The 24,891-nt window shown below is 43.8% G+C and overlaps 1 protein-coding gene across 1 annotated transcript; it reads right to left on the bottom strand.

The window, feature by feature from the left end:
- Window positions 1-30: 30 nt before the first annotated feature.
- On the bottom strand, window positions 31-24,429 carry LOC311094550 (HLA class II histocompatibility antigen, DP alpha 1 chain-like). Its single transcript, XM_084132584.1, has 4 exons — window positions 24,309-24,429; window positions 8,626-8,871; window positions 1,318-1,602; window positions 31-1,203 (listed from the first exon to the last, which is right to left on the bottom strand). The coding sequence occupies exons 1-4, from the start codon at window positions 24,391-24,393 to the stop codon at window positions 1,082-1,084; spliced, it is 738 nt and encodes a 245-aa protein (XP_083988710.1). The 5' UTR covers window positions 24,394-24,429; the 3' UTR covers window positions 31-1,081.
- Between the last annotated feature and the right edge of the window lie 462 nt (window positions 24,430-24,891).

Below are 24,891 nucleotides of genomic sequence, written 5' to 3'. Positions count from 1 at the left end.
TAACACAAATTTAACCATAAATGCGATTAATGAAATAAAATGTAGTAATCTCACCATAAATGTATTTAATTAAATACTACTTTTTTCACAAGACCGGGGTAAAACAAGGAAAGCTACAATTTACCTCAACAAGGCGACATAAACAACACTTGTCTCATTCGTGGAGGTAAAAAAAAACAAGTTCTTTGTGACATGCAAGATTTATTGTATTAAAATTTAAAGAAAAGGCATGCGAGTGGGCTGTTTTTGTCAATTTTAAGTTTTAATTTAAAATGTTTGCGATTTAATATGTAGGCTACTACATGGTTAAATTTTATCACTTGCTTGAGCAACTTAATATAAGTAGAAGTAGGCTATGCATTGAATAATAGGCTGCCATTGTTTAAATTGTGTTTAAACGTGCATACGTTATGTACAAAGAGAATCGCAATGCTGAGACGTTAAGACCGGGGTAAATCAATGGAAAATACAATTTACTTCAACAAGGCGACATAATGAACAACACTCGTCTCATTCGTGAAGGTGGAAAAACAAGTTCTTTGTGACATGCAATAATTATTATATAAAGATTTAAATTATGCAAGGAAAGGGTATGAGTTGGCTGTTTTTGTCAATTTTAAGTTTTAATTTAAAATGTAGGCTATGCGATTTTAATATAAGTACATGGTAAAATATTTTACCACTTGCTTGAGCAACTTAATATAGAATTATATAGAAGTAATGCATTTAATAATATGTTGTTTAAATTGTGTTTAAACGTGAATACATCTATTAAAGAGTATATGTGTACAAAGAGAATCGCAATGCTGACAAAAAAACTTTTTTTAAATAAAAGTTGCTGATAACTTCTTGATTTGAAATACAAATTGTGAGTATGTATTTGTGGTATAGCCAGCAGCGGATCAGTTACGCACTGCAAACGCAGCATATGTGAAAGCACTATTGCGCGTGCTGCTCCTGCACTGCATACGCACTGCAACACGCACCGCACACGCACTGCACACGGAGTATGTGTGAAACGGGCGTTATTGTAAAGTGTTACCAATAGATCTTTTCAAAGTGTGCTTCCATGGTTCCATAGTCAGTTGCAGTTGTTTCCTTTAATGAGGAAGAAAGTTCCAGCAGCGACTCCTAACAGTCCAAGAGTCACACCCAGTCCATGGAACACAGCTGGACCAACACTTGGGAGGGCAACATCAAGATCTGGACAATACATGCACAGGATGTTGGAGGATGAATTTGACTAAATAAAGAGTTTGACTAAAAACATATACTGAAACATAATGTCCATTGATTCTTTTTGAAAATTACACTCACCCCATGTTTTGGTCTGAGGTTGACCCTCGAGGGCTCTGTGGTTCACCGTGCAGCTGTAAATGTCTCCTTCAGCAGGTGTAAACTTAACAGTGGAGAATATGTTAAATGTACCATCTGTCCTTGGACGGTACTGACTTAAACTCATACCCTCTGTCACATTAACATTATTCTTCATCCATAATATTTTGACAGATGGAGGGTAGAAGCCAGACACATGACAGACAAGGGTGTTCAGAATACCCAGCTGTACATTATCCTTTGGATAGATGGAAGTATGGGGTGCATCTAGGAACAGATAGAACATTATTTATTCAGAAAAAGCTAGAAACTTTATTAATTCATTCTTCTGTTCATTAAAATAAAAGTAGATTTATTAATACACATTAGCCTATGAAATTTCTGAGGCAAAATGTGATGACACTGAATATTTATATCTATGTTATAGGCCTGTTTCTAATTTCATTTTAGTTTCCACATATATTAAATATTAACATTGTAGTAAAACTTTACAAAAGTGTACATTATTGTTCTCTTTGTTAAGGTGTTATAAATTAATTAATTAATTAGCCCCTATCACTGTCATGAACCGGGTATCCTTCTCTGTCTCTCTTTCTCCCTCTCCTGGTCAGTTACACACACACACACACACACACACACACACACACACACACACACTCATTCACTCTTCTCATTATCCTCTTGTTATCACTCCCAGCTGTTCCCCATCTCCGCGCCTCATCATTCTCTTCTCTCCTCACCTGTTCCTCCTTTCTCTGATTAAATGCTCTATTTCTAGTCTCCTATTCCCTTTGTTCTTCGCCAGATTATTATCCCATGTTTCATACGTACCTGATGCTGGTTCCCTTACCTCCTGTCCTGTCCTATCGTGTCCTGCTTGGTGCGTGTTGTTGCTAGAGATTATCTCCGCTAAACCTCTGCTCTACCCAGCCTCCCGCTAACGTGAGTCTGCTGTTGCCAGTAGCGCCCACCGCTTGCCTGGACGCGCTCTCTGCTTTCTCCAGGATTTCCCGTTTCTGCCGGTGTGCCAGCCACCTTCTGTTATTTCATTAATTGAGACATTTTCTGTTTGTAAGAATCGCCTTTTGGCAACCTGATTTCTATTTTTGCCTTTTGGACTTTCTGAGTTTATTAAAGGAACATTACCTGCCTTTGCGTTTGGGTCCTCTCTCCTTCTGAACTGTGACAGAATAATCTGGCCAACATGGACCCAGCGAAGGTGGATTCTTTCCAGATCGCTCTCGAACTGCAGGGAGCCATGCTGGGCCGTCATGAGGATGTTCTTGCTGCCACTCGTCATGCGATGGATACCCTCGCTGCCCAGATGTCCGACTTAACCTGGCAGTTTCACCACCTTCGTGCTGAGTCATCCCCTGTCAAGAGTTTTGATGCTCCCAAGCCTCGAGTGAACAATCCTCCTTGCTATGCGGGTGAGCCTTCTGAATGCCGATCATTCCTAACGCAATGTGAGGTGGTCTTCTCTCTTCAGCCCTCGACATACTCACAGGATCGCTCCCACATTGCTTTCGTGGTCTCCCTTCTCACTGGCCGGGCACGGGAGTGGGGTACTGCCGTCTGGAGCTCTGACGCCGGCTGTTTGGACAGTTGTGTGCTCTTCAAGGAGGAGATGCTACGAATGTTCGATCACTCCGCACACGGGGCTGAAGCCTCTCGACTCCTCTCTACTCTCCGTCAAGGGAAGAGGTCTACAGCCGACTTTTCCATTGAATTTCGCACTTTAGCGACCTCCTGTGACTGGAACGAACCCGCTCTGGTGGGACGTTTTCTCGAGGGTCTGAATGCAGACATCAAGGACGAGATCTTGGCCCACGAGACCCTGTCCCGTCTCGACCCCCTCATCGACATGGCTATCTGCGTCGAGAAGCGCTTCGAGTTACGCCACAGAGCTCGCAGTCTTGAGAAGTCCCTGCTAGCCGCACCTGCTTCCTCGTCTCCTTCCGCTGCCAACGCTGAATCAGAGCCTATGCAGCTCGGCGGGTTAAAGATCTCCACGGCGGAACGTCAGCGCCGGATCACAGGACGCCTTTGTATGTACTGTGGTGCTGCCTCTCACTTCTTTTCTGCCTGCCCGGTAAAAGCCAGGGCTCACCAGTAGAGAGAGGGTTACTGGTGAGCGCCTCTTGCTTAGTCCCTCCGTCACACACCCGCACTACTTTTCCTGTTCACCTCCGCTGGCCGGGTTCTGCCATCTCCTGCCGGGCATTGATTGACTCTGGGGCCGAGGGAAGTTTTGTGGATGAGGCTTGGGCCCGTGAACAGGGTATTCCCCTTATTGAACTCAAGGACTCCACCCCGGTTTATGCTCTAGACGGCAGCGTTCTCGCCAGGGTGCGCTGTGCCACGGTCCCGGTGAGTTTCACCGTCTCTGGAAACCATCGAGAGACTATTTCTTTTCTTATTTTTCATTCTCCCCATACCCCTGTGGTTTTAGGACATCCCTGGTTAGTTGAACATAACCCCCAGATTAATTGGTCCAACGGCTCCATCCTTTCTTGGAATTTGTCTTGTCATGTGAAGTGTTTAGTGTCTGCCATCCCTGCTGTGTCTTCTTTTCCTGTGTTTCAGGAGGAACCCGGTATTTGTCTGGTGTCCCTGATGAGTACCATGATCTGCGGGCGGTTTTCAGTCATTCCCGGGCCACTTCTCTTCCTCCCCATCAATCTTATGACTGTAGTATCGATCTCCTACCGGGTACCACTCCTCCCCATGGGCGTTTGTATTCCCTGTCCGCGCCTGAACGCGAGGCACTCGAGAAGTATTTGTCTGACTCTTTAGACGCTGGTACTATTGTTCCCTCCTCCTCTCCTGCCGGCGCTGGTTTCTTTTTTGTCAAGAAGAAAGATGGTTCATTACGCCCCTGCATCGATTACCGAGGTTTGAATGACATCACAGTCAAGAACCGTTACCCCTTGCCTCTCATGTCATCCGCCTTTGAGATCCTGCAGGGGGCTAAGATCTTCACAAAGCTAGATCTTCGTAATGCTTACCATCTAATCCGGATGAAGGAGGGGCACGAGTGGAAGACAGCGTTCAATACCCCCTTAGGGCGCTTTGAATATCGCATTCTTCCTTTCGGACTGGTCAACGCTCCTGCCGTTTTTCAAGCGTTAATTAACAACGTCCTTAGAGACATATTAAATATTTTTGTTTTTGTTTATCTCGATGACATCTTGATTTTTTCCCCCTCTCTCCAGGTACACATTCAGCACGTTCGTCAGGTCCTCCAGCGTCTCCTGGAGAACCTTTTGTTCGTTAAGGCGGAGAAGTGCACTTTCCATGCCCGATCCGTCACGTTCCTTGGTTCAGTAATTTCGGCTGAGAGTATCAGTATGGATCCCGCCAAGGTTCGTGCCGTAACGGAATGGCCTGTGCCCGACTCACGCGTCGCTCTTCAACGTTTCCTGGGGTTCGCAAATTTTTATCGTCGGGTTAAATCCGTAATTTTAGTCAAGTCGCCGCCTCTCTTTCTGCCCTCACGTCTGCCAAGATACGATTTTCTTGGTCCGAATCGGCCCAGACTGCTTTTGATCACCTTAAGTCCTTGTTCACCTCCGCTCCTATTTTAATTAACCATGACGTTAACAGACAATTCATTGTCGAAGTCGATGCCTCTGAGGTGGGCGTGGGAGCCTTCCTCTCCCAGCGCTCATCTACTGATGAGAAGATTCACCCCTGCGCCTTTTTCTCTCACCGCTTGTCAACCACCGAACGCAATTATGACGTTGGCAATCGCGAGCTATTAGCCATCCGTTTGGCTCTCGGTGAATGGCGACACTGGTTAGAAGGTGCTTCGGTGCCATTTATAGTCTTGACCGATCATAGAAATTTGGAGTACATCCGCTCTGCTAAGAGACTTAACGCACGTCAGGCTCGTTGGGCGCTTTTCTTTGCACGTTTTGATTTCTCCATTTCCTACCGGCCTGGTTCTAAGAACCTAAAGCCTGATGCTCTTTCACGGCAGTTCGCTTCTCCAGAGGTGGGGAATAGAACGGCTTGTCAGACTTTCTCACTCCGTCACTCCCCGTCTTTGTCCCAGAGACCGTTTGTACGTTCCTTCTTCCACTCGACTCGCCGTACTTCAATGGGGGCACTCTTCTAAATTGTTCGCTCACCCCGGTGTTAGAGGCACTATCGCCTCTATTCGATATAAATTCTGGTGGCCCACCCGTGAGCGCGATGTTCGGCGTTTCATCGCTTCTTGTACTGTCTGCGCTCAGACCAAGTCCAGCAACTCGCCCCCCGCCGGTCTCCTTCGACCTCTTCCTTTACCGTCTCGGCCGTGGTCGCACATCGCCCTAGATTTTATTACAGGGCTTCCCTCTTCCGAGGGAAACACTGTAATTCTCACCGTCGTCGATCGCTTTTCTAAAGCCGCTCACTTTATCCCACTCCCTAAGCTCCCCTCCGCTAGGGAGACAGCCCAGATCGTCGTCGACAAGATTTTCAAGATTCATGGTCTCCCCTCTGACATTGTTTCCGATAGGGGACCTCAATTCTCGTCTTTGTTTTGGAAGGAATTTTCACCTAATCGGAGCCTCTGCCAATCTCTCCTCTGGCTTTCACCCCCAAACCAATGGTCAAGCCGAACGTGCCAATCAGACTATCGGCCGCATCCTCCGCAGTCTTGCGTTTCGTAACCCTGCCTCTTGGTCCGAACAGCTCCCCTGGGCTGAATACGCCTATAATTCCGCCCCATCCTCAGCTACCGGTTTGTCGCCCTTTCACGGTTGCCTAGGTTACCAGCCTCCGCTCTTTCCTTCACAAGACTCAGAGTCTAATGTGCCTTCCGTCAGAGCTTTTATTCAGCGTGCTAAACGAACCTGGAGAGGGGTTAGATCCACTTTATGCCGGACCCGTTCCCGCACTCGACGGGCGGCCAATAAACATTGTGTAAAGTGTCCCCGCTACATCGTCGGACAGAGGGTTTGGCTTTCCACCCTCAACCTTCCTCTTCAGTCCATGTCTCGCAAGTTGGCCCCTAAATTCATCTGACCTTTTCGTATACTCGAGGTACTCAGTCCCGTCTCGGTCAAGCTAAGGTTATCGTCCAATCTCCGACGCATACATCCTGTTTTTCACGTTTCTTGTATCAAACCCGTTGTACATGTGCCTCCTCGTCCTGTCACTATGCCCATACGCGTTGAGGGCTCTCCCACTTATAGAGTCCGCAAGTTACTTGACGTTCGTCCTCGAGGGCGCGGTCATCAATTCTTGGTCGATTGGGAGGGTTACGGTCCTGAGGAGAGAAGTTGGGTCCCCGCTCGGGATATCCTGGACAGCTCGCTGATTGATGACTTCTACCGTTCTCGCCAGTCCTCCTCCTTAGGTGCGCCAGGGGGCGCTCCTTGAGGGGGAGGGGGGGGGGGGGGGGTACCGGGTATCCTTCTCTGTCTCTCTTTCTCCCTCTCCTGGCCAGTTACACACACACACACACACACACACACACACACTCATTCACTCTTCTCATTATCCTCTTGTTATCACTCCCAGCTGTTCCCCATCCCCACGCCTCGTCATTCTCTTCTCTCCTCACCTGTTCCTCCTTTCTCTGATTAGATGCTCTATTTCTAGTCTCCTATTCCCTTTGTTCTTCGCCAGATTATTATCCCATGTTTCATATGTACCTGATGCTGGTTCCCTTACCTCCTGTCCTGTCCTATCGTGTCCTGCGTGTTGTTGCTAGAGATTATCTCCGCTAAACCTCTGCTCTACCCAGCCTCCCGCTGACGTGAGTCTGCTGTTGCCAGTAGCACCCACCGCTTGCCTGGACGCGCTCTCTGCTTTCTCCAGGATTTCCCGTTTCTGGCGGTGTGCTAGTATGCCAGTATGCAACTTGAAGCATGCCTGTGAACAAGTGCAATCCATTGATTTTGTGTGGTGTTTGATTATTTTGTTTGGAAAATGCCTTTACCAAAGTCATTCACTACACTGCACGGGTGTTGATCTAATATCATTGACAAATCATGGGACGCATCATTGTAAAATGATAGAAAGCGTTTAAGGTTAGTTTTCAATAAACTGTAGATAATATTCCACTTTATCCATCCTTTTTTTGTACCTCATGCTTGTATCGCATTATAGTTTAACCATACCAAATGATTCAATGCATATATTAACTGTCCAAATGAATCACAAACTAATTTAGACTTTTATGCCTGGTTCACACTGTATGTTTTTGGGCTGTCCCAAACGAAAGATGAGCATCGTAAAAACTATCTTGGTGATTTCTGTGGTCGTGGCTCCTAAATGGTGGTCGTTAAACAGTAAGAGAGATTCATTGATGGCCATTTTCACAGTCTTGCAACCAAAGATAGCCTGCAATAATTTTCTGACAGTGTCAGAAATTTAGCATGATCATCTCACTGCTGCTACGATCTACATCTACTGACTAGCCAATAAAAATGTAACATGAAATGGCAATAAAACTTAAAACTACTTACCTCAAGCTCCATTTGCAAAATTGACATGCCAAGTTTACCTCTTTTTCCTACCCATGACTGCTTCCATATTCTCCTATTTCGCTTCTTCTTTTTTTAGTGCACATAAATACACAATTGCCAAAGTATGATTCATCTTGCTCTATATGTTTTATTCTTCTATACTAATACTGCTTTCACATGCTATCAGAATTATTGTAAATACTAGTTTTCTATTTAAAAAATCCCTCTCAAGTCAAAATTGTTATGCAATGAGCTCATAATCACGACTTCAGAAGTGGGAAGTAGGAAATTTCCGATAACACGTGAAGGCAGCATAACTTTCGTCGTAACCTACGATTCAAAAGGTGTCATCATCGTACAGTCTACGCACGTCATACCCAAGTTTATTAGATTCATGTTGTACAGTGTGATTTGTAATGATCTTATAGGATTGCTGAAATCGCACAGTCTTTAGCAGGCATTAGACCGATTCATTGAATAGAACTGACTCAAATGAGTGAATCATTCACCAGTTGGAGATTGCTAGTTCTTACAGCCAACAGAAAATATGAAACGCACAACATGATCACTAAAATATTGATAGAAAATTTGAGTGCTGAGTAAAAAAAAAAATTGTTTAAATGTGATGGGGCAACAGGTCCAAACATGTCTCCTGTCCTAAATAGCTGTATATCAGCACTGCTCTTGCACATGGGATACTGCTACGGAAACTATTTATAAACCCCCAACAAAGAGAACATTAAAGTGTTACCCATAACATGTTTAATACACCAGCAGTATTGATGTTCATTAAAAATGTATAAGTTAATAGCACATTCTCATGTCTTACCCAGTTGTAGTGGTGCGCTCCTAAAACCCATTTTTAACAGGCGTAAGTTGCCTCTGCACATTGCCATATTCGAAACACCCCGTTCATAAAATCCAGGAAATGTCAAAGGTCCTGCAAAATCAGGGGATGTCTCTACTCCTTTCTTCTGATCAAAGTCGGCGTGCCACAACTCCTCTTCATCATATCCAATGAAAAACTCTTCTTCTGTATCAGAGCATGCTTCAAGTTGGTAAGCTTCATGTTCGACTGAAATAGATTGAGCATCATAAACATATATAAATCAGCAAACTTAATTTTTGAGGTTGACAATTTAGTTCCCTTTCAGTCGGTCACGTTCTACTTATGTCTATGTGCCGACGTATCAGGATCAAGCCAGGGAGCCCTATCATCTTCGAGTGTAAACAGAACAAGCCAATTGGCGTACGAGATTAGCCCCACAGCATGGGTATAAATAGGAAGTGGATGCCAGCACCAGTTGCCTTTGCCTCGGAGCCGACCTGCTTTGTTCCTGTCTCCTGAAGAGTGTATGCTACAAACAAGTGCTCTTTGGAAGAAGCCTCTTTTGCCTGGTGTTGGTGTAACGACACTTCAGCGATGTGCACTTCGCGGCTGACAACACAGGTTGTCACAGCAACCCAGGGCATCATTTTGCGCTCTAGATGCGTGGTCGCGACTCGGGTACCTCAAACATGGTGGAGTCCCCTCACCTTTACCCCGATCTAGTGCCTCTTCTGACCACCAGAAGAGGACTACTTTGGCAAATAGACATGGTGACCTGAGAATTACAGTGAGAGCTTCCCCACCCGGTAACCAATCCCTGTGGGCCCCTGACTCATCTAGAGCATCACAAGCTGTGAGTTTCTGGATGGAATTGCTGGTCCTTCTCATGAGGGACCTAGCATTTCATTCGGGGCTCTGGCAGAAGATTAGATGTCGATCGCTGCATCAGAGAGGGCTGTTATGCTCTGGAAATGAAGATGATGCTGAGCATCCCACTGCAATGGTGTGTGCTCAGGCTGAATCCGATTCAGACTCGACAAGCATGCTTCCCGGACTGCGGGGGCGCAGCGCGACACGTAAATTGCCTTGCCCCGCGCCATGCTTTTTTCTGGATGTGCATGGAAAAGTTTTGGAAGTATGGAAGCATTTTAGCACCAATATGCAATGCCAAAATTGCCAAAATCTGCGTAAAGTTTTTTCCTCTCTCACTACCCTCGATGGTAGGACGGCAGTGCCACTGGCAGGCTGCCTCTGCCCTGCTTGCGATGGCCACCCTGCAAGTCTACGAGGAAAAAGCAAAAAAAATCGAGTCGAGGTTGATGCAGTCTCCAGACTATGTTCACCTTGGTGTTCCAGAAGCGCCCCCTGGGTGACCTTGCAGAGAGATCGTGAAAATGCACTTTTCGTGATGCTCCATCTCACAAGGTGGCCTTTCAGTGATGCTGTCGAGGAGTGTGCCGAGCAGTTCTCAGCAGTATCTCAGATCTCAGTTCTCAGCAGTTCAGTCACTTGTACACAGCCTGCTCTACTGTGACGTCTTAGGTAGATGACGCAACCTGTTTCATCCGCCGTTAAATCCTCTTAAGCGGTCGGTGTAACATCACCCCTGAGACAGGCGACCAGGAGGTCGGCGGAGCTGCACTGCCCCCCGTGGAGCGCCAGGGGGAGAATCTTTTGTTCAGTCAAAATTCTGTTCCATTCTGGACCACCGCTGACTCCGGGTTACTACGAAAAACAACTGGTGCTTACATCCACTTCCTATTTATACCCGCACTGCAGGGTGGAGCGCAAGATGCAAATCTTGCACGCCAATGTGCATTGGCTCCTTCTGTTTACACTCACAGATGATAGGGCTCCCTGGCATGAACCGATATGTTGGCACGTCTACGTACGTTGGCTCCAAGGCTCTGTTCCCTCCTTCAGGGAACAAGGGAGACAAACATAACCAAGACGTTACATTGAATAGCTGATTATTATTATTTTTTTAATACACCAGCACAGCTTTCAATGGGCAGCCCTTCTTAAAATTATTGATGCATTTGTGTGATAAAGAAATATGGATAAAGGAGAACATTTATCCATTATATATACTTACATTGGTTAGCCTAGTATTAGTTTTTATTCTGGTATCGAGAATTTCTCTGGCAGGCCTATCTAAAAACAACCCAATTTTTCCAGCTATACTGTGACATTTATCATGAACGTTTCGGTTACATATGGTAACCCTCGTTCCCTGAAGGAGGGAATGGATACGTACGTCGTATTTGCATCAGCTGTTCAACCACGCAGCGCGTGTATATAATGAGCAGAAGGTGCGATTGTACTTCAGTTCTTTGCTGAGGAGCCAAGCCTGATAAGCTGGTCGCCCTGGCGGGCAGCAGCAGATGTGGCAGACCTTATCAGTCGGTCACCCTTGACATACGTTGTGACCGACGGATAGGAATCCCTACCAAAGCGCCACAGCTGCTGCACCCCATCCAGCGCCTGGTGTAAGCCTCTACCCCTTCTTGCCTGGAAGGACGATAGGAGAGGGCACAGAGTGTATCACAGAGTGTCTCTGTCACTGTTGTTCCGTGATAACCCATACAGTGAGATTATTGGATAACACTGGGAAAGCGTGGCCTTTCAATGGGAAGGGGAACACTGCGGAAGCCACATTCTTCGAAGGAGTTAAGTGGAAAAAATACATATGGACTTGCCCGAAGGTTGTACTGCATATGATTATTTGGTGACTTAGCCAAAGGGAAAGACACGGGCTTCGATTAGGAGCAACCATGGAAGGATACACATATGGGATCCCCGTAGGGTCACACATATGGAACACAGCCTAAATCCGGTTCTCAAGGATTCAATGGATAAAGGCCTGGCATTGGACGCTCCGCCATGTCCGGGCCGAGGGTGTTGCAGGACTCACAGGTTTTTCACTCTGGAGAAATAAGGAGCACAGTAGGGTGCAGCAAACCGACAGAGCAGGGCCTCTCAGTGCTTCTACCTGTTTAGGGTGAGAACACAGGAGGAGAATGGCTCTACACATAGGCTATAAAATCTAGCGAACGTGTTAGGTGTCGCCCAGCCCGCAGCTCTACAGATATCTGTTAGTGAGGTGCCACGTGCCAGCGCCCAGGAGGATGCAACGCTTGAAAGGTCACAAGAGGGTATGGAGGGAGGTCGAGGAGGGTTTAACCGCCTTGCCCCCCCAAAGGAACCTGACAACCAGGTCGTGCTTTCCAACTGATTTGCCATCTATGTGTCGTGATATGCTGAAATATCGTCAGCATGCACTTTGAGGGTGGAGGGAGACAGCCTTCGCTCCAACCCTTGCTGCAAGAAGGAAAGGACGGACCCTATCGAACATCTTCGGGGGTCCTCTCAGTGAGAAGAACACCACTCGACGAACAGGTTCCACTTCAAGGCGTACACACGTCTCGTAGATGGCGCTCACGCAGAAGTGATGGTGTTAAGTACCTCTGGGGGTAAGTCACCTAGAACCTCCGCATCCTGTCCAGGGACCAGACATGGAGTTTCCAGAGGTCCGGACGCAGGTGCCATAGGGTGTCCCGTCTCTGAGTCAGAAGGTCCTTCCTCAGAGGAATGGGCCAAGGAGGGATTGTCACGAGGAGCATGAGTTCTGGGAACCAGATCTGGGTGGGCCAATAGGGAGCCACCAGCAGGACCTGCTCCTCGTCCTTCCTGACTTTGCACAGTGTCTGCTCAAATAGGCTCACTGGTGGAAACGCATATTTGCGCACTGTGTGCCAGTGAATCCATGCCAAGAGTTCCCTCGGTCAGGGAGTTAAACAACTGGCAGTGGAAGGTCTCTGAGGAGGCAAACAGGTCTACCTGAGTTTCCCCGAACTCTCTCCAGATCAGCTGAACCGCCTGGGGGCGGAGTCGCCTCTCTCCCAGGAGCACAGCTTGTGATAGCTTGTCGGCCACACGGTTGAGCACACCGGGGACATACATGGCTCTAAGCGACCTCAGATGCTTCTGACTCCAGAGGAGGAGATGGCGGGCGAGTTGCGACATGCGTCAGGAGTGTAGACCACCTTGTCGGTTGATGTAAGCAACGGTCACAGTGTTGTCCGTACAGACCAGCACGTCTCTGCCCTGTAGCGGCCTCTTTAAGCAGCTCAGAGCGAGACGTACTGCTAGCAACTCGAGGCAGTTGATGTGCCAATGCAGTTGGGGGCCCGTCCACACCCCTGACATTGCATGCCCCTTGTACGTGGCACCCCAGCCGGTGGCAGAGGCATCTGTGAACACCACAGCATGCCTGGACACCTGTTCCAAGGGCACTCCTGCCCGCAGGAATGAGGGGTCTGACCACAGGCTGAAGGTCTGGCGGCACGCCGGTGTGATTGTCACCCGAAAGTAAGCATCCTTCAGGTCGATCACTGCAAACCAATCTCGGGTACGGATGCATTAGAATATGCGTCTCTGCGTGAGCATTTTGCGGTAGCTTGTGCAGACTCTGATTCAAAACTCACAAGTCCAAGATCGGTTGTAACCCATCGCCTTTCTTGGGTACAATGAAGCAGGAACTGTAGTACCCTGACCTCATCTCGGCTGGAGGGACCGGCTCTATCGCGTCCTTCGCCAGTAGGACTGCGATCTCCGCCCGCAAGACATGGGCATCGGCTGCTCTCACTGTAGTGGAGTGGATGGCCCGAAACTTGGGGGGACACCAGACGAACTGAATCGCATAGCTGAGCCTGATGGTCCGAATGAGCCAGCGAGACAGACTGGGGAGCGCTAACCAGGCTCGCAGAGACCATACAAGCGGGACCAAAGGGGCCGTAGGCGTACCCGCAATGGGGCAGCGAGGTGGAACACAGGGACGTGGCTCGGGAGGCTCTCTCTGGGAGGCGTCCCGTAGCTGAGTCTGAGTGTGCTGTGCAACACTTACCTGGTTCCATGGGGCCGGAGGTGCAGGAGGCGACTTGGTTGCGTTCTCGAACCGCACACTGTTGCCTGCTGGTGATAGAAGAGGCGGATGAGAGTGGTGAAGATTTTCTCCTCCCACTACTCTCCGGACCCTCTTCAGGAACTGCTCTTGTTTTTTTGAGAATTTTGGTACCTTTATAACTCCAGTGGTGAAACAGAATTTTGACTCAAAAGATTAGTTTCTCGGCCCTCCAACGGGAGAGATCAGCTCCACCCATCTCCAAGTCACCCATCTCAGGGTGATTGTTTCACCGACCACTTAAACAGCAGCTGAGACGGGCGGTGTCATCCTCCTGCAACAGACACAGTAGAGCAGGCTGTACCGGAGTTGTTTTTTTGCAGGGGATGACACCCTTGGCGACGAGTAGACTGAGGGGCGGTCCACGAGGCACTCTGGTGGTATGTCGGGGGAGGCGCTTTAGTCTGCTGCTGACTGTGGCGAACTGCTGGGCCAGTTCTCAACAGTGTTGCCGAAAAGGCCACCTTGTGAGATGGGAGCATCGAGAAAGCGTACTTTGATGACCTCTCACACCTCTGCAAGGACAGCCAGGGGCGCTTCTGGACCACCAAGGTGGACATCGTCTGACCGAGGGCCTGCGCTGTGACTTGAACACGGTCAGTCGACAAGTGCAGCTCAACCCCGGCTCAGAACTACCCTCGTGCAATAAGAGTGCCTTGGCCTCGCATGCAGGGCAGAGGTGGCCTGCCGGAGGCACAGCCACCCCACCATCGTGGGTAGTGAGAGAGGTGAAAACTTTTATGCAGAATTTGGCACTTTTGGCCTGATATATTTTGGCACCAATATAGCTGCTAGGTTTTCAATGCACATCCAAGGAAGACCCGGGAAAGCATGGCTGTCAGCTCTGAATCTGATTCAGCATAAGCACACACACTATTACAGTGGGAACTCAGCATCATCCTCATTTCCAGAATGAAACAGCCCCTCTCTCCGATGCAGCAATCGACATCTGCCCTCAGCTGGAGCCCTGAATGAAACTCTTGGTTGCCCAATTTTTTATTTTTTTTGAAGGACCAGCAATCCCATCCAGAACCTGCACAGCTTGTGATGAACCTGCACAGCTTAGCTATTCTAATGAAGTAGACCTCTCCTGGTGGCCACCAGGGAGGGCACTACAACGGAGAATAGACAAGGAGGCCGCGCACCTAGAGCGCAGGGTTGCCGTGACAACCCGCGATGCAGCTCGGCAGCTCGACGGCACATGACACCCTGAGGAGCGAGAGACCCATCAGGTTTTGCCCGGTGGAAACTCTCTTTATTCCCGTGCAAAAATATGAACCACCCATGTTTCCCAGGCATGCGAGAAAGTGATTGTGGCCGTCAGTGAGGACAGGAAATGACCGGATCCAGAAACACAGATAGAATGTCTTCTTCGAAAAGACGTGTTCTATCTGTGTAAGCTCTTTTAGGGACTGCTCTCGCTGGTGCTGAAGCACGCAGGTGAACGGTCACCGCAAACACAGACAGGAATGTGCACCTGTCTGTGCGCTGTCTCTCTCTCGCTGGTCTTACCAGCTGTGAAAACAGCTTTTTGTTTGCTCAAAAGGAAAAAACAGAAAAGAGAGAGAAAAGAGAGAGAAAAGAGAGAGAAAAAGACCGCTCGTGCTGCTGTGCTGTCATGCCCGCACCAGAGTGGAGGAGTCCATAAAAGAGCTGGCTCATTGAATTTCACAATCTCCTGCGAGTTTGTAGAAAGCATTGAAGTGCTTGGCTCCGAAGCAAAAGACTGAAGTGCAATCGCACCTTCTGCTCATTATATACCTGAGCTGCGTGGCTGAACAGCTGATGCAAATGATTGCACGCCAATGTTCATTGGCTCGTTTAGTTTCACTCGAAGTAGATTGACCTCTCTAGCAAGATTCCTATCCATCGGTCACAATGTACATCGAGAGTGACCGACTGATAAGGGAAATAAAATTACTCATAAGCCCTATTCGGCCAGTAATATTTTTTTATGTAAACAACTGGAAAAATACATTTGCATGGCGCCACAGTGATAAAACTCATGCATTCGGATGGCGATTTATTGACGGTGGAGGAGCGAGTTTTTTAATCCCACGAACCAGTGAATGCACTGCTCACGTGGTCAGTCGCATGATTGTCTGCTGTAAATAAAATATCATACGCTTGGAATAATATTGTTTAATAATAGGAAAATATTTTTTTTATTATTTAAATCTCATTGTTAAAAATAGGAAGCTAGAAAGGAACGCGCGTATGCTATATTTGAAATGGTTTTCTGTCTTGCATTTTATTTCAAAAGGATGTCATTTTAAATGTATGGAAATTAGCTGAAACAAGTTAATGCAGCCTCTTTTTTGTACAAGGTAAAAATAAAGCTGCTTGGTTTGTATTTTTTTTTGAACAATGTGTTTATTGTTTTTGATTATGCAAGACAGATAACAGAGAAACACATTTCCATTTCGTCGCAGTTATTTCCCACCCCAACAAGAGAACTTCACTCTCTTCTACCATATAGAAATACACAAAAGTCTCATACAAGAGACAATCTAAATGCAAAACAAATATTGCAAGGCACCCAAAAACCAAATATACATTACTGTACTTTACACATAAAAGTTACATTTTCCAGCAAAACAAAACAAAACAAAAAAACAAACAAACACTATACATAGTTACACCTCCTGTAGTAAATGATCAATATTATTGTTGTTAATGTAGTAATTAAACGGTTTCCATATATCTTCATATACATCCATTTTGTTTTTAATAAAATATGTTATTTTTTCCATGGCCATACACTGTGCCATGGCATTAATCCAAGTTCCAATAATTGGTGGATCAGGCCTTTTCCAGCTAAGAGCTATCATTCTTTTATCTTGTAATATAGCATAATCTATAAATTTACGCTGCTAAGGATTTAGTTTAAGGTTCTTTGGATATAAATGTAGCAAAATAATTTTTGCATCTAGAGGAATATTCAAGGGTAAAATTATCTTTGTAATATTAATCACTTCCACCCAAAAGTCTCTAATAATGTTGCATTCCCAAACACAATGCACAAATGAACCCTGAGCCTCTCTACACTTAAAGCATGTATCAGGAATATTTTTATTAAACCTATTTAGTTTGACAGGAGTTATGTAAGTCTGCATCAACCAGTTATATTGAAGTAGTTTTAAGCTAACGCTACCTAACTGTTTCTGAGAGTTTTTACAGACTTGTCTCCATTCATCCTCAGATATATCCTCATTCAATCCCATCTTCCATAATTCAAGTTTCGAGGTTGTTGATTCAGTAGACCCTGATACAAGCCAGTTGTAAAAAACTGATATTAATCCTTTATTATTGCATTTCTTATTAATTAATTCCTCCAAAGAAGAAAGTACTGGCAAGTTTAATGATTGGTTCTGCATAGAAAGAAGGCAAGGCAAGTTTATTTATATAGCACATTTCATACACAATGGCAATTCAAAGTGCTTTACATAGGAGAAATTAAAATAATAAAAAGAAATAAGAATAATTAAAACGGTTTAGAAAAATAAAATACAGTACAGTACAAACAGTCGGACGAACAGCGGCACAGTGCTCAATCAGTAAATGCACAGCTAAACAGAAGTGTTTTGAGTCTGGATTTGAATGTGACTACTGTAGGAGCACATCTGATCTCTTCTGGAAGCTGGTTCTCTTCTAAAAGCAGACTCGCCATGCTTAGAGTGAACCCTTGGTATTTCTAGCTGATATGATCCTAATGATCTGAGTGATCTGCTGGGTTTATATTCAGTGAGCATATCTGCAATGTATTGAGGTCCTAGGCCATTGAATGATTTATATACCAGTAATAATACTTTAAAATCAATCCTAAATTTAACTGGGAGCCAGTGTAAAGACCTGAGGACTGGTGTGATATGTTCATATTTTCTGGTTCTGCTCAGAATCCTAGCGGCAGCATTCTGTATGAGCTGCAACTGTTTTATGGTCTTTTTGGGAAGGCCAGTGAGGAGTCCATTACAGTAATCCACCCTGCTGGTGATGAAAGCATGCACAAGTTTCTCTAAGTCTTGACTGGAAACAAAGCATCTTATTCTTGCAATATTTTTCAGATGATAGTATGCTGATTTAGTTATTGCTTTGACATGACTACTGAAACTAAGGTCTGACTCTAGTGACACACCAAGATTCCTGACTTGATGTTTAGTTGTTTGACCCCTAGAGTGAAGGTATGCGTTCACCTTGAGAACTTCATCTTTGTTTCCAAACGCAATGACTTCAGTTTTGTCTTTGTTTAACTGAAGAAAGTTTTGACACATACAACTGTTGACTTCATCAATGCATTGGCACAGGGAATCAATGGGGCTGTAATCGTTAGGCGATAGGGCTAAGTAGAGCTGTGTGTCGTCTGCAGAGCTGTGGTAAGCAATTTGGTTCTTTCTCATTATTTGGCTCATTGGGAGCATATACAGGTTGAACAGGAGTGGCGCAAGAATTGAGCCTTGAGGGACTCCGCATGTCATGGATGTCCACTCAGACTTATGATCCTATACTCACATAATAACATCTCCCATCTAAGTATGACCTGAACCATTTTAGGACTATCCCAGAAAGCCCCACCCAGTTTTCCAGCCTGTCAAGAAGTATGTTATGATCGACAGTGTCAAATGCAGCACTGAGGTCGAGTAATACCAGCACTGATAGTTTGCCTGAATCAGTATTTACGCGAATATCGTTTATTATCTTTTCTGTGCTGTGGTGCAGTCGGAAACCAGATTGAAAATTGTCAAAGGATCCATTCAAGCTCAGGAATTTGTTCAGCTGATTGAAGACAACTTTTTCAATGATCTTGCCTATGAAAGGAAGATTTGAGATCAGTCTATAGTTGCTTAATATGGTCTTATCCAGATTGCTCTTTTTCAGGAGGGGCTTGACAACTGCAGTTTTCAGGGAGTTTGGAAAACTCCCAGAGAGAAGTGAGGCATTTACCACTTCTAGAAGATCTGCTTCTAAACTGTTTAACACACTTTTGAAAAAAGATGTGGGAAGTGTGTCAAGAGCGCAGGTTGATGTTTTAAGGTGCTGTACGGTTTCTTCCAAAATTTTGCCATCAATTTCTTTGAAATCAGACATAGTAACTACTTTCTCAGGTGGTCTGATCTGTCTAACCTCAGTGCAACTCAAGGATGTGCTGATCACCTTTCTGATATTATTGATTTTCTCAGAGAAGAAAGAAGCAAACTCACTGCACTTGTTGTCTGAGAGCATTTCACTGGGAATCTGGCTTGGGGGGTTTGTCAGTCTCTCTACGGTAGCAAAAAGAGTGCGTGTGTTGTTTAAATTGCTGTTTATAATATTTGAGAAGAAAGTCTGTCTAGCTTTGCCTAGTTCCATATTAAAAGCATGAAGGCTGTCTTTGTAGATGTTATAATGGACTACAAGTTTTGTCTTCCGCCACATGCGCTCTACTTTTCTGCATTGTCTTTTCATATTTTGCACTGCTGTTGAGTTTCTCCAAGGTGCTTTTTGCCTGCCACTCTTCTTCCTGACTTTCACAGGAGCAATATCATCAATTACACTTTTAACGTTGAGTTAAAAGAATCAAGGAGAAAATCAGATATGCTTGGTGTTAAGGATAAAGCCTTCATAAATAGTACACTAGTGTTCTCATTTAAGCATCTCTTCTTGACAGACACAGATCTAGCTTCAGTGGCAGGAGAGATCAATATATCAAAGAAAATACAGAAATGATCAGACAGTGCTACATCCTTAATAACAATCGATGAAATGTTTAGACCCTTACTGATAAGTAAATCTAGAGTGTGTCCACGATTGTGTGTGGGTCCATGTACATGCTGAGTCAGATCAAAAGTTTTTAAAACAGTATTGATTTCTTTTGCCATATTGTTTTCTGCATTATCTATGTGGATGTTAAAATCTCCAGCAATGGCAAAACAGTCAAACTCTGAGGTAATGGTTGATAACAGTTCTGTAAAGTCCTCAGCAAAGGCTGGAGAGTATTTTGGAGGCCTGTAAATAATGATAAGTAAAATGCGTGGAGCACCTTTTAACACAATACCCAGATATTCGAAAGAAGGGTAATTCCCAAATTATATTTGCTTACATTGATAGATATCTTTAAAAAGAGCAGCTAGACCCCCACCTCTCTTAACAGCTCTGCAGACACTCATAAAAGTAAAGTTAGGAGGGGCTGCTTCATTGAGGATTGTTGCACTGCAGCTGTCTTCTAGCCAGGTTTCATTTAGAAGCATAAAATCCAGGTTGTTTGTGGTTATTAAGTCGTTGACTAGAAGTGATTTATTTTTAAGTGAACGAATGTTTAAAAGTGCTAACTTAACCGTCTTACTTTTTGTCCCCACATCAATCTTAGTTTGACGTGTAATAGGCACCAGATTAGTTTGGTTTGCTGTCAGAGGTTGTTGTGGCGGAGTGGTGTTATCATTGTCCTTGTGTGATATGTCAACCACATGTCCATTTTGCTGCTGAAGTGAAGTCCCGTGGTCATTCATACTGTGTCCAGGTGTGTGTGTGCCGTTCAGATTGAGTGGATTGGCACACACTGCAGAAGGATGATTGAGGGAGAAGTAGATATTGTCCTTTAACACTCTTGAACCAAGTTTGTTTGGGTGATGGCCATCCCGATGAAAAAGTTGTCTCTGACTCCAGAAGAGATTGAAGTTTTCAATGAAGTTCACTCCTTTTATGTTGCAGGTTTTTTTGCAGCCATGTATTTAGCCCAAGCAACCGTGAAAACCTGTTTGTTCCTCTTGCTGGGAGTGGTCCACTGATGAATGTTTGAACTTTCAGTCTTTTAAGTGTTTCTAAAAGTTCATGGAAATCCTTCTTAAGGAGTTCTGACTGCTCTTTATGAATATCATTCTTCCCCACATGAATAATGAGTCGATTTGCAGTCTTATGTTTCATCAGAATGTTCTGAAGTTCCCTGTTTACATCAGAAGTTGTTGCTTGTGGAAGGCAGCACGTAGTTGTATCCCTGCCGCTAATGTTTCTGATTATGGAGTCCCCCACTATCAGAGTCCTGGGCTCGGCTGCGCTCAGAACTGAGTGCCGCTGTCTGCTCGACCTTGAGCGCCAGTTAGCATCAGTGTTAGCTACTGGCCCATTCAGTCTGTTTTCGATCACATTCATCAAGAACAAAACTCCTTATCTGTAAGTATTTAAAGAAATGTTTTCTTGGAATATTGTACTTAGTAGATATCTGCTCAAACGACATCAACGTTCCCTCCTCAAAAAGATCACTAATTTTGCTTAATCCCTTTTCAACCCACAACCGGAATCCTGAGTCCTTCGTGCCTGGTTTGAATAATGTGTTGTCTCTCTAGATCTTTAGATGTTGATTCCATTATAACATTATAATTTGTAGAAATTATATTTTGATACCCAAATATGTAAAGCTGGGTGATATTTTCAAGGTAAATAAATGTGATGTATTTGGACAGCTATCTTTATTAAGCAGCAATAACGATGACTTGATGTGTTCACTTTATATCCAGATATATTTCCGAATTGATTGATCAGATCTAAAAGTGCTGGTAGAGAGGCGTTTAAATGTTTTAGGAATAGCACTACATCGTCAGCGAATAAAGCAATTTTATGTTCCTTGCCACCCATTGTAATCCCTTGTATGTGTTTGTTAGTTCTTACGGCTATTGCTAGTGGTTCTATAGCCAAAATGAATAAAAGTGGAGACAATGGTGAGCCTTGAGGGCAACCTCTTGTAATATTAAATGGCTCAGAAATCATCTCATTGGTTAAAACTTCAGCCGCTGGAATGTAGTAATTTGATCCAATGTAAAAAGGAGTTTCCAAATCCGAATTTTATGATAACGTTAAAGAGATAAGCCCATTTAATCCTATCGAAAGCCTTCTCCGCGTCGAGCGAGAGAAGAGCAGTATCCTTTTCCTCTTTTTGGCTATGCAAAATATTTAAAACACGTCTTACGTTATGAAATCCCTGTCTGTTCTTAATGAACCCGTTTTGATCATCACCCACAATGCCCGGAAGCACAGTCTCTAGCCTTTTTGCCAAGATTTTACATATTATTTTGGTATCTGTGTTTATTAGACTAATAGGTCGCATACTTCCACACTTTGTATTCGGTTTTCCTGGTTTTGGTAAAAGAATGATCAAAGCCTCTCTCATAGAATTAGGAAGACAGACACTATTATAACATTCTATATACATATCATGGAGTGGCTTAACCATTTTATCACTGAAATATTTATATAGGTCGATGGGCAGGCCATCAGGTCCTGCTGTTTTACCACCTTTTAATGAATTTATAGCCTCCATAATTTCATCAGCCGTAATCTCACCATCTAATTTAATTTTAAGTTCCTCAGATATTTTAGGAATGTTGAGATTATCAAAAAACGCGGAGTGGGCATCAGTCGTGGCCTTATATTCAGAGCAATATAGCTTTTCGTAGAAATTTCTAAACGCTTTATTAATTTCCATCGGATCTACAGTCATATTTCCATTTTCATCTTCAATACTAGTAATTGCTCTTTCTGATTCCTGTTGTTTTATACGCCAAGCAAGAAGTCTGCCTGGTTTTTCTCCCTGATCGTAAAATTGCTGCTTTAATCTTAATAAATTGGCCGCTGCTTTTTCATGTGTTTTTTCATTATATTGGGTTCTTAACAATAGCAATTATTTTAAAACATTATCAGTATTTTGGCCTGCTTGTAAACTTTTTTCCTCGAGTATGCGAATTTTTGTTTCAAGTGTTTTAAATTTCTCCTGTTTCTCTTTTGTCTTCCTACTCGTATAGCTTATAATTTGTCCTCGTATATAGGCCTTAAAGGCTTCCCATCTGATTATAGCTGATGTTTGGGTGGTGTTATGTTCAAAATAGTAATCAATTTGTTCCCCTAAGAACTCAAGAAATCTTTTGTCTTGCATCCAATGTATTTGAAATCTCCATTTAGTACGATTATGAGTAAACTTTGGTTCAACGTATGTCAAAGATACAAGAGCATGGTCTAAAATAAGAATACTACTATATTGACAATTTCTGATACATGAAATTAGTTCAGCTGATATCAGAAAGTAATCTATTCTTGAGTATCCTTTAGAAGTACTCGACCAACATGAATATTCCCTTTTTATTGGGTTTTGAGCCCTCCATATATCCACCAGGTTAAGTTCCTTTATAAAATGTTGTAAAGCTTTCCTAGACCTTACATGGGTGTTATCAATACCAGATGACCGGTCCTTACTGGGCTGCAAAACACAATTGAAATCACCTGCCACAATGTGTTTTCCGGGCATTGTGGAGATTCTCAAAAATAAATCATTATAAAAATCTGCGTTATCATCGTTAGGTCCATATACATTAACCAGATTAATCCGAGTTGATAAAATGTTTCCCTGTACAATCAAAAATCTACCTTTGGGGTCTTTAGTTATTTTATCAATGCGCAAAGGAATAGACTTATGTATCATAGTTATAACTCCTCTGGAATTTGAATAGTAAGATGAAGACAGTACCTGACCTGGCCATCTACGCTTAATTTTGATTATCTCATGATCTAACATGTGTGTTTCCTGCAGGAACACAATTTTGGCTCTTAGCTGTTTTATTCTACCCATTACTTGTTTTATTTTAGTAAGTTTACGTAGGCCTCTACAATTCCAAGATACACCAAAACGTCTGTCATTTGTTATAATGTCATAATTAACATAAGGAGAGGTAAATTACCTAAGACCCAAAAAGAGAAGGAAGAGAGCGACCCACCCAGAACCCAGGCCTGACTCACTAGAACATACAGGCTCCCCCAAACCCCTAAGTAACTTCCCTCCATTATCGGGAATAGGTCCACATTATACTGAGGAACTATTCTCCTGTAAACCAAAACTCAGCTCAATTGCTTGTCTATGTAGAAAAAATAAGTAAAATGTTAGTATATCACTTGCTAATCATTTATGAATGTTTTGAAAATGATTAGTTCATCATTAACTAACCATTTATAAATGACTTACAACTGAACGTTATTATAAAGTGTTACCAACAAAAAAATTATATCTGGTAAATTCATTCATTCTAAGACAAAATAAATGTAAAATTTAATGTAGACTTTAAATGAGCTAGATTGAAACGTTAAAATGATATATGGCACTTGATGCTGACTGCTATAATGGGTTAGAAAAACAAAGAAAAGAACAGGCGAGTCAGGTGTCCCCAAAAGTTTCTAGGTATTTAAGGGTTAATCAGTAGATGGCTACAGAGGACCACCCATTAGCTCATTTGCCATTTTCACTCCCTTTTATAGTTTTGCCACAAAAAAAAAAATCATGAAAAAAGTGAATCGAACCTGTCTCTTACTGGACACCGTAGATTTAAAATGTTTATCTTGCATTTGTATTGTATTGCATTTTAATTAACTGATTGTTAAAAGTAATTGACAAACTGATGGAACAACATTCCCTATTGTGTTTCCTAAATCTAATGTTCTCATTACATACAGAGAGTTTTGAAAAGTACCACTTACTTATGGATAACAATACCATAGAGATTCAACATTAAAAAACCAAATCTTCTGATTACGTTAGCCAACATAATAAACTGTTTTTAAACAATGACTGCCTAAAAGAAACATTTAAATCCACAAAATCAGGGTTTGAATGACTGACTAGTGCTGTTACAAATGATCAGTTACAAGTTTGCTATTTTACCACTTATGAAAGAAATACCCAAGCAATACATTTTTTTTTAAAACTTACATGCAGCACCATTTGAGAGAACAATGGTAAGTGTGAGAACGGTTACGTAAAGCTCCATCTTGATAGATGAGAGAAGAACAAACATCAGAGAAATATTTAACTGAAGCAAAAAAGTAGGTATTGTTTCCTCTCAGGGCTTTTATCCACTCAGAGATTTACTAGACATTGTGACGCTGCTGTATCTAGGAAGAATATTTCCTCTTTCAGCTGTCAATCTGCTGCCTAATCCCCCCATGTCATCCATTTCTTTCTTCAGTTGAAAAGAAATGGTTTTTGAGGAAACCTGCTCTGAGACTCGGTGAAATATCCAAATGCAGCTTTATTTCAGTATAATCCATAAGAGTAGTCAAGAACAGGCAGAGGATCAAAAACACACAGTAACCAGAATAATCGATGTAACATGTAAAGTCCAAGAAACAGGCAAAAAGGTAAACGAGGCTATCCAGGTAACAGGCTGAAGATCAAAACAAAGAACGTCTCAGGTTACAACTGGAACCCTAGTTCCCTGAGTAGGGAACGAGATGCTGTGTCAATGATGCTTTGGGAACGCCCCTGCGTGATTGCGTCTGAAGCACGTATGTCA

Source organism: Abramis brama (assembly GCF_963993115.1).
Source record: "Abramis brama genome assembly, chromosome: 13".
NCBI classification, from domain to species: domain Eukaryota; kingdom Metazoa; phylum Chordata; class Actinopteri; order Cypriniformes; family Leuciscidae; genus Abramis; species Abramis brama.
This window is presented reverse-complemented; position numbering and strand designations above follow the sequence as displayed.